Source organism: Castanea sativa, chromosome 10 (genome assembly GCF_040712315.1).
Source record: "Castanea sativa cultivar Marrone di Chiusa Pesio chromosome 10, ASM4071231v1".
In the NCBI taxonomy this organism is placed as follows: Eukaryota; Viridiplantae; Streptophyta; class Magnoliopsida; order Fagales; family Fagaceae; genus Castanea; species Castanea sativa.
Window position 1 is genome coordinate 26,628,696 of NC_134022.1, and position 10,283 is coordinate 26,638,978.

The 10,283-nt window shown below is 36.6% G+C and overlaps 1 protein-coding gene across 1 annotated transcript; it reads right to left on the reverse strand.

Moving 5' to 3' along the window:
- Positions 1 to 7,811: 7,811 nt before the first annotated feature.
- Positions 7,812 to 10,283, reverse strand: LOC142612315 (uncharacterized). The gene is made up of 2 exons (XM_075784422.1): positions 9,932 to 10,283; positions 7,812 to 8,671 (listed from the first exon to the last, which is right to left on the reverse strand). Exons 1-2 carry the CDS (start codon positions 10,281 to 10,283, stop codon positions 7,812 to 7,814), a joined length of 1,212 nt encoding a protein of 403 aa, XP_075640537.1.

Genomic DNA, 10,283 nt, shown 5'->3' on the forward strand with positions numbered 1-10,283 from the left:
GTCTACTTCCACTCCGTCCATATAGGACGGAGGAAAGATCCGTCTCCTATTTTTTTCCTCTTCATGTAGTTTGTAACTTTTGCTCAGTTTGTTTTAGCATTAATATTTTTTGAAAAATTGGTCATTTTTCAGAAAACATTTTTTGAAAAACTATTTTATTTTATAGTGTTTAGTAACAACCTTGAAAATGAGCTTAAAAATATTTTCTAGTATTTGGTATGTACAAATTTTTTTTAGAAAATTATCTCATAGCAACTATACCATTGCAATTTTTGTGGCTCTGGAACTCTAAGCATCAATTTTTCTCAGCCTAATTGTCCAAATCGTATGATAAATACCAAAATGCTAAATTGTCCAAATAGAAAAGCCTAAATTATAACAAAAATGCCCCTACATCATCAAAATTGGCTTAAATAGTTGTCAAAGAAGTTCTGCAGCCATTGTTTACGAAGCTTGTCATTTTTCAACATGAATGACCTTTCTTGTTTTTCATCCCATTCAAATGGTCAAATGTAGATGCAATCATATTTTCTTCAAACCCATCCATCTTCATAAAGACTACCAATATTTAGCTGATTTTCAGAAATCTTTTCTATTGCAGAAGCAACCTTACCAAGTTGTATAGACAAATCTTGGTAAATAGCATCTTCAATCATAGTAGCATAACTTCCTTTCTTGTGAGACCTTGTTTCATTTGAGGTCACATGTGAGGGATCAACTTGCTTCTTTTGGATACGTCATCAACAAGCGAAGGTGAGTCATCCAATGCTTCTACACCTATATCACCAACTCCCTTGGAAAAACCTCCCCAAGCCCAAATATCCTTACATAGATTAATTAGTAGAGCCTCCTACTAGTTAGAAAAATTCAAATTGTGCCTAATGAGTATTAGATACATATGATTTGAGTTCATTATATAGAGTTTGGCACATTGCTTCACTTGGGCAAGCACCTTTTTGATACCTAATGCCTCTTGTGATACAAAGACTTGGCACCTTAACTTTGCAATTTGCCTTTGACTATGTTGTTTCAGATATAGCTTTATCTAGCAAACTAATTCTACTAGTGATGTTCTACTTGAGATACTAAACAAGTATTACCTTACTTTAACATGCCTGAGTCAATTCACTCCTCAATTTCCAATTGCCAATTGAGGAACTTTCTCAATACAAGGACAAAAAAAAAAAAAAACCTCTTTAATAATTTTAATTCCCTAAACATTGAGAGAGAAATCTAATATTACTAATAAAGGACTACACAATCTGCATAATTTACAGTGATAAAAAATAAAAGCAAGCTCAAAATTTTGTAGTAGTCCAAACAAGAATCCATCAAACCGAGAAGAAATAAAATCAAGTATATTGAAACACACATAAACAAGAACCAGCCATGCAAATCTTAGGAGACTAAATTGTGAGTAGAGTAGGCTGAACAACAAATTGTATCATGGAAAATAGAATGCACAATAGAAATTCTCTATAAATTTTTATTACAAATAATAAGCCGTAAACCAATCATGAATTTGGTGTGCAAAGAAAATGTATCTACTTTGAGCTGTACCAAGTAAATAACAATAATCACTAAATCAAAGAAAAAGTTTTCCCATAAGTGTGTATGATTGTACATAAATTCAAACTCAAAATCCGGCACAATCTTCAATAGCAAACTTTCTTCATAATGTTAAAAAAAAAAAATCTATTGAGTTTATTAATTAGAATTATGGATGTCTGAGCATGCTCACATGCTTGACTGTCAAAATCATCAGACACAAACATCAAAAACCATATAAAACACCTAAATTGTAGTCTATTTGTTCTCATACAAATTTTCAACTCAAACTACCCCCTGCTCCACAACAAATGCCAAAGGTTATAAAATTTAATATTAATTATTGTCAAACTTAGGAATACTGTAATTGAAATCAAGAAACTTATCTTATAAAAACATGAAATTACTATATATATATATATATATATATATATATATATATATATATATATATATATTGATAGCAACACAGAAAGCAAACTATAATATTGGGGTTTTTGTAGAGAAGAATGAAATATTACCAATGCAAAGAAAAGTTGTTGACCGTGAAAGACAGATAGAGAGAGATTTGTGAAAAGAGGAAAGACCAGAAGGGGAGAGACAGTGAGAATATGAGAGGAGAGAAAAATCAAAGAGAAGGGAGAAAACTGAGAGAGCTTACCATGAGACTGTGAGAGAGAGAGTAAGCGCCAAAATAAGTTGGTTCTCGCAGCTATAGAGGGTAAAGAAAAAGATAATATTGATAGATGTGATGAGAGAGAGAGAGAGAGAGAGAGAGATTGTTTTCCAAAAAAAAAAAAAATGGAAAACATCCCATAGAAAATAAGCCTAATTTTTATTAGGGTTTTCCATTAACTAAAAATAGTTTTCCGTTGACTAATTTTTTTTGTGCTACCAAACACTGGAAAATATGAGAAACTATCTATATAGATAGTTTTCCAGTGAAACAAACAGAGCGTGAAAGGGAAAAAAAAAAAATACTCAAATTAGAATTTTTTTTTTCTCTCTCTAATGCTCTTATATTCGTTTTCATCAATTTTGCATTAATATTCATAATTGATAAGGAAATGACTATATTTTAAAAATTTTCACATTTTTTTAACATAAAAGTGAAGGTAAAAAAAATTGTATGGAAGAATATAATTGCCCTTTAAAAAAAAAAAACCCTTGGTTGATCGCTTTTTAAAAGTAGTAGAGCTTGTTCTTTACCTTAGTTTGGTCACTTAAGAAAATGGGAAAAAGCTATTACACATAGGCGGTTAAACTCACATTTCTAACTTGAAAATTGTGACTTCAAGCTATAATTTCGGTTGATTTTTTGCATGTGTAAATAAAGTAATTTTTAAGTACTTTTGGAATATAGTGATGTTGTGTTTCCTCCTTTTACATTCATGATGAGTCTCGATTAATTAAATTTATGGGAGGATCCATCATGAGTATGAGATAAGAGAGCATCACGTTATCGTACTTAGGGAGCATCACGTTACCGTATTTAGGGAGCACTTTTTCAGTGTAATATGTATATAATAAAGTATGTATAATAAACATTGCTCAAATTTTTTTTGCATAATGGCAAGTAACTATTATTTATCTTTAACTTATCCCCCACGGAAAAAAAAAAAAAAAAAGGCTTTACATAACTGTTGACAATATGTTATTGGAATTATTGCATATACTGTTCACCTAAATTAACTAGATTAGATAAAATGGTTAAACAACCAAATTTTCTCAGTTATTATTTTACCGTTTTACTGACTTGACAATTAACATCAAAATTTGTTTTATAGTAATCGAGCTTTATTATTTTGTTGAGAATCTAAAGTCAACCTTAAAATATTGAGATTAAATCTTGATTGTTGTTATTGTATAGCACTATTGAGTATTGGAGTTGCGACCGATGTTAAATTTAAACCTTAAAATTTCAGGCCCAATACATTAGTTCGTAAGAAGAGCTAAGCATTCAACCAAAAATAAATAAATTTGTGAGTAGAGCTAAGCTTACTTATCCAGGATGTTCAATTATATGGTTTACTACCTTCTCAAAAAAAAAAATTATATGGTTTACTGCTAATTGCATGGTTCTTTGCTTTAATGGTGCTGATACATAAGGATACTCAGATCTTCAATTAGAATCCAAAATTGCACATCAAGTTTGATGTTTTCAAATTAATTAAAACATTACCAAATAATTAAAAATTAATTTATCATGATATCATCAGCTTATGCCTAAATGATACTGATGAACATGTATTCTCAGACAATCAATAAGAATCCTGAATACAGATGATATAATTTGCTGTTATGTGCATCAAGATTACTGTGAAAATTAACTTCCCCAGTCAAAGACTATAACAATTTGTTTACACAAAATTCAGCTGAATATATCACATGCCATATCTCAAAGCAAGTAACCTTGTTTCAAAAAGGATATAAAACATTGCACACTAACTCTCCACGTTTATTAGACCTATAATGGTGGCTGATGAAACAGATATATGCGTGTACGTTTTTTGAAGCTGGTAACCGTAGCTTAGTTTTTGCCTTTGGGCCTCTACACAATCATCACGGTGCACTGAACATTATGACGACAGTAGTCACTTACACTACCTATAACCGCCCTGAAAAAATTGTTAAAATTTTCTTTGATTAGCAGAGATTACCTCCTTAACTATCCAAAACATTAATAGGTACACAACATACCCTTTTTCTTTATTATGTGGTCATGAAAACATTCATTTTGATCACATTAGCTTTGTTGGAAATCACGTTGCATAGACCAATAACTTTTACATCAAATGACGTTTTTTCAGTATTTTTAATAGGAACATTTAGATTAATTCTCCCTTGTTACTTAAAATATAGAAAAAAAAAAATTCATAGATGAGAACAAATTAACATATTGTCTTAATGTACACAAACATTTTCTGAATCTAGCAATAGCATGCTCCACTAAAAGTTAGAAAAAGGGTTAGAACTTAGAACAATACCTTTTTATAACTCCATAGCCATGGCTGCCCACAACTTTGACAGATGCCTGGTGTTTTTCTACAGCATCACAGAGAACATTCCTAGCATCTCCTTGCATCAGCTTCACCACAAAATCATTCACCTGCATTTTTTAGCATCTCAAACATTCAGAAAATAAGTGCAAGTTCACTAGGGCACCTGCACTTCATGTCATTGACTATATCTCCACATGTAAAACTGTGACATTATGTTCACACAAAATGCTACCACAGGCCAATCAGGTTCGATTTACAATCATCAGATTAATTCCACCATGATTTGAAGTGGAACTTTAAAATATTTGTGCGTGTTTGTGTATATAAAGATGTAACAATGCATCCAGTGAATAGTACCAATGTACAGCCACAAATTTCCTCGGCCCTTTCTGCAACTAGAGCAGCTATCCTATTCAAATCTGCCTGTGAGTATGGTAGAGCTTCTTCGGACTCTCCTACAAAATTGATCAGAATACAAATGAAGTTAATCAACCCCAGAAAATCAAAAATAATTTAACTACAATAACACGATCATAAAAAACCAACCAATTCTTTTTTAGAAAAAAGATAGGGCAAGTTATACTTTTGTCCCTAAAATTTGGTGTTAAGTTAGATTTTGGTTTCTCAAAATTAATAAATAAGCTCGGAATTCCTATAATTTTTTTAAAAATGGTGAACAATTTGATCATTCCATCTATTTTGACTAATAGAATGCTGAAGCACCTAATTTTTAGGAATTAAATCAAATTAACCACTATTTAAGGGATCGAAATCAAACTAACCCAATAATTAAGGAACTAAAACCTAACCAATCTCATATTTAGGAGACCATAATCATACTTATTCCAAATTATAGTGACAAAACATATACATTTTTTTTTTCCTAAAAAGAAGTATATTTGTATATATTTAAAATATACATCAAAATATATATGAACATGTAAGTGTATATATAATAAGTGTGCTCGCATCGCATGAACTATGTATATGTATGCATATTTTACATATTTAGAGACACCAGGTTTAGAGACAGAAGGAGATCGTTTGGCTTGGACGATGACAAGCCTGAAAATAAGGTTTGAAGCAAAGGGAGTGAAGAGTGCTTGGAAAAATGAGCTGTGTTCTTTACCATCGATACCAAGTACCAACCACCATCACTTGCTTATCAACAATGGCCATTGCAATTATGTTGGTTAAGTTGTTCTCTTTGGCAATCAAGAGTGCTTGGACTAGCTAATTTAATTGAGGATTTGATGAAATGGAGGCAATGAGAATGATGAAACTTGTGTTTGTACCTTTTGGATAAGTTTATAAGTACGAAAATATTATTTAAGGTACACCGTACACTTGTGTATACTTTTAATTGTATATTTAATTTGAATAAGTTTTCAATTTTTTTTTGGAATTAAAGTTATTAAATTATAAATATGACAACTAATTATGATATTAGCCATTAACAATTTCACATAAAAGTGCTAATTAGTTTTTTTATTCAGAAAAAAAAAAATGCTTTAAAAAAATATTGCAAGTCTTTTATTATGCTTAAGTGGTTGCAGATATTGGACTTTTTAAAACCATTACACTTAAAAAAATATTACAGTTTTTCTATCTGCAAGCCACTTAAATTATAAAGAATTTAGTTTATTTAACCTTTGATTTAAGACTGATTCAGTGATGTAAAGGATTCCTTGTGAGTTGTGACAATTAAATTCTCGAAGTTGTTTATTATTCTAGCTAGAGAAGAATGTGTCGCTTTTCATATTGTTATATGCACTGAATAAACTCCTCATTATAATGGATTGCTAGAATATTGTTCATAAAAATGAAAAACGCCATTTGGCTCTAAAAGTGCTGGTAGGAAATAAAAATTAAAAGATAAACTGGAAATGAGGTAAATGATGCTGTTGTCTCTGTCCTTCGCCTACTGGTAGTATTTCTTCAGGTGCTCCGTGTTTCATGGATGACTCAGCTTTTTTCCGTCTAGTGTCTCTAAGTAGTACGTTCCCTTCCTATGCCATGAAATGATCCTGTATGGTCATTCCCAATTAGGACCCAATTTCCCTTAGGAGGCATCTTTTGTAGCGCCGAGTACTTTTCTTAAGACCAGATCTCCCACCTGGAAATCCCTGTGCCTAACCTTAGAGTTGTAATGCTTTGCCATCAGGTCTTGGTATCATGCTAATCTCTGTGCAGCTGTGGCCCTGACTTCGTCCACAAGGTCGAGCTGTAAACGCAAAGCTTCATCATTCTTGTTCTTGTCGTAGTTCTCCATACGGTAGCTTGTTAACCCTACCTCTGCCGATATGAGAGCCTCACTGCCATATGCCAATTGAAATGGTGTTTCTCTTGTCGGTGTTCTCGCCGTTGTCCTGTACGCTCATAAAACACTTGGTAATTCGTCTGGCCATATGCCCTTTGCCCCCTCGAGCCGGGTCTTGATAATCTTAAGCAGGGACCAGTTCGTGACTTCAACCTGTCCGTTGGCTTGAGGGTGAGCGGGTGACGAGTAGTGATTCTTGATCCCAAGCTGGGAACAAAAGTCTCTGAATGTGTCATTATCGAATTTTTTCCCGTTGTCCGAAACGAGCACCCTCGAAATTCCATACCTGCAAATAATACCTCTCCATACAAAACTACGGATATTCTTCTTCGTGATAGTGGCCAGAGCCTCTGCTTTCACCCATTTGGTGAAGTAGTCAATACCAACAACTAAGAACTTGAGTTGTCTCACCGCTGTTGGGAACGGACCCATGATGTCTAATCTCCATTGTGCAAATGGTCATAGGACCGTCATAGGGGTAAGTTCTTTGGTTGGTTGCCTTATGAAATTGCCAAATCGTTGGCACTTGTCACAAGCTTTAATATATGTGTGGGCATCCTTCTGCATTGTTGGCCAGTAGTATCCTGCTGGGAGTAGCTTTTGCACTAAAGACCTTGATCCAGAATGGTTTCCACAGACTCCTTCATGGACCTCCCTCATCACGTAGTCCGTTTCTTCGCAGCTGAGGCACCTTAGGTATGGTCGGGAGAATCCTTTTTTGTATATGACGTTTTTAATCAAAACGAACCGGGCAGCTTTAACCTTCAACTTCCTTGCGTCCTTTTTGTTATTGAGTAGCTTGCCTTCCTTGAGATACGCCACTATTGGAGCCGTTCAACAACACTCATTGCTTTCCTCCTGCATGCTAATGTCATCTAATAATGATGAGAGCTGGACGAAGGACAATACCTGTTTAGGGATGATCATGGGTTCGGCCGAAGCTACCTTTGCGAGTAGGTCACGAGTAGGTCGGCTTCTTGGTTCTCCTCTCTTGGGATTTGAATCATTTTGATTTGGAGGTTATTCGTTCGACCTTTCACTTCCTCAAGATATGTTTTCATCCTTTCATTCTTGCAGTCATAGCTCCCATTAACCTGACTGGTCACGATTTGAGAATCGGAGTAGACGACCACACTCTTAGCTCCTGCCGCTATCGCAAGGTCCGGTCCTGCTACCAAGGCCTCGTATTCCACCTCGTTGTTGGTAGTAGCGAAGTCCAGACGAATCATGCATTCGATCTTGTTTCCTTCTGGGGTGTGGAGTATAACTCCAACACCTCCAACATGTTTGTTGGAAGATCCGTCTGTATGAACTCTCCATATGGGCGTCTCTTCTGCCCCCTGATCTTTTGTGATAGTGAATTCAGCAACGAAGTTTGCCAATATCTGTCCTTTCACGGCTGCCCGTGGTTGATATCGGATATCGAACTCACTCAGCTCGATTGCCCATAGCGCCATCTGTCCAGCAGCTTCGGGACTACTCATTGCTCTCCGTAAGGGTTTATTTGTCAGGACATTTATGGTATACGCTTGAAAGTATGGTTTGAGTTTTCGAGTTGCGGTTACTAGAGCAAATGCAAGTTTTTCCATCTGAGGATACCTCTCTTCTGCTCCTCTCAGTGCTCGGCTTATAAAGTACATGGCCTTTTGTACCTTTTCTTCTTCTTTAATGAGAGCTGCATTGACCGCGGCTGAGGAGACGGTAAGGTACAGGAACAATTCTTCCCCCGGCATAGATGGGCTAAGCAACGGCGGAGAGGAGAGATACACCTTTAACTCTTCAAATGTCTTTTGGCACTTGTCTGTCCATTGAAATCATCTCTTCAGTGTGCGGAAGAATGGGAGGCATTTGTCCATCGCTCTTGATACGAATATATTCAAGGCTGCGATCTTGCCGGTCAAGCTTTGTACTTCCTTTACCGTCCTTGGAGGATATAGTTCCATGATTGCTTTTACCTTCTTTGGGTTGACTTCAATGCGCCTTTGGGATACCATAAATCCTAAGAATTTTCCTGCGGTTACTCCAAACGCGCATTTGCTCGAATTCAGCTTCATTTTATATGACCGAAGAGTATCGAAAGTCTCCTGGAGGTCCCTCAGGTGTTCGGACTCCCGCACGCTTTTTACCAACATATCATCTCCGTAAACCTGCATGTTTCTGCCAATTTGGTGCGTGAACATCTTGTTCATCAATCTCTGACATGTGGCTCCTGCATTTTTAGGCCCGAAAGGCATTACATTGTAGCAAAAAAGCCCCTGACTCGTTACGAAAGAGGTTTTCTCCTGATCAACCTTGTCCAATTTAATTTGGTTATAGCTAGAGAAGGCGTCCATGAAACTCAAGAGTTCATGTCTTGCGGTGGAGTCTACTAGGGTGTCAATACGTGGGAGTGGGTAACTATCCTTAAGGCAGACCCTATTCAGATCTGTGAAGTCAACACACATTCTCCACTTCCCATTTTCCTTCTTGACCATTACTACATTTGCCAACCAATCAGGGTAGTACACCTCGTGTATGAAGTCCGCTTCTTGTAGCTTCCGTACTTCTTCCGCTATGGCTCGATCTCATTCAAGGGTGAATACTCGTTTCTTCTGTCTAACAGGGGAGAAAGAGGGTGATACGTTCAACCTGTGAACTATGACCGACGGGTCTATCCCCGGCATGTCCTCGTGACTCCTTACAAAAACATCTTGGTTTTCCTTGAGGAATAATGCGAGCGCTTGTCGAACTATTTGGCTGGCCAAGGTGCCGATTCTTGTGGTCCGTTCGGGCCTAGAATCATCTAGGTGTACTTCTAACTTTTCCACCGGTTCTGCCACCGTTCGCTGTTCTTCGACGCTCATTGCTTGTAGGTGGTTATCCATTTCCATCATGGCGATGTAGCATTCCCGTGCAGCCACTTGATTTTTGCGTAGCTCTCCTACTCCGTATTCGGTGGGATTATGACCATTAGATGGTAGGTCGAGGTAACAGCCTTCCATGCATTGAGAGTGGGCCGTCCAAGGATGGCTATATAAGTAGAAGAGCAGTCAACCACAAGGAAAGCTACATCCTTGGTTACTTGCTGTGGGTAATCTCCAACCGTCACAGACAACGTGATGACTCCCAAAGGATAGACCCTTTGTCCCTCCGAAGCCAACAAGGGGTGCATTCGTTGGGACCAGTCTTTCTCTACTAATCCCCATTTGCTGGAATGCAGGGTAGTAGAGGATATCTACTGAGCTTCCGTTGTCCACCAAAGCTCGATGCATATTGTAGTCCACTGCCCGTATGCTGATGACGAGCACATCGTCATGTGGGTGGTGAAGGCGTCGCGCATCTTCTTCCGAAAACCCAATGTTGGGGTTATCTCGTCGCGTCACTTTCAGTGAGGAACCTGTCGACTGGACTCTTTGAACCATCCGCAAATACAT

Bases quoted from the DNA above. Each gene is read 5' to 3' on its own strand.
- LOC142612315 (XM_075784422.1), bottom strand. From the start codon at position 10,283: ATGTATTTGCGGATGGTTCAAAGAGTCCAGTCGACAGGTTCCTCACTG. The intron at 8,672-9,931 runs GTAACCAAGGAT...TTCAATGGACAG, and splicing joins TTGGAGATTACCCACAGCAA to ACAAGTGCCAAAAGACATTT.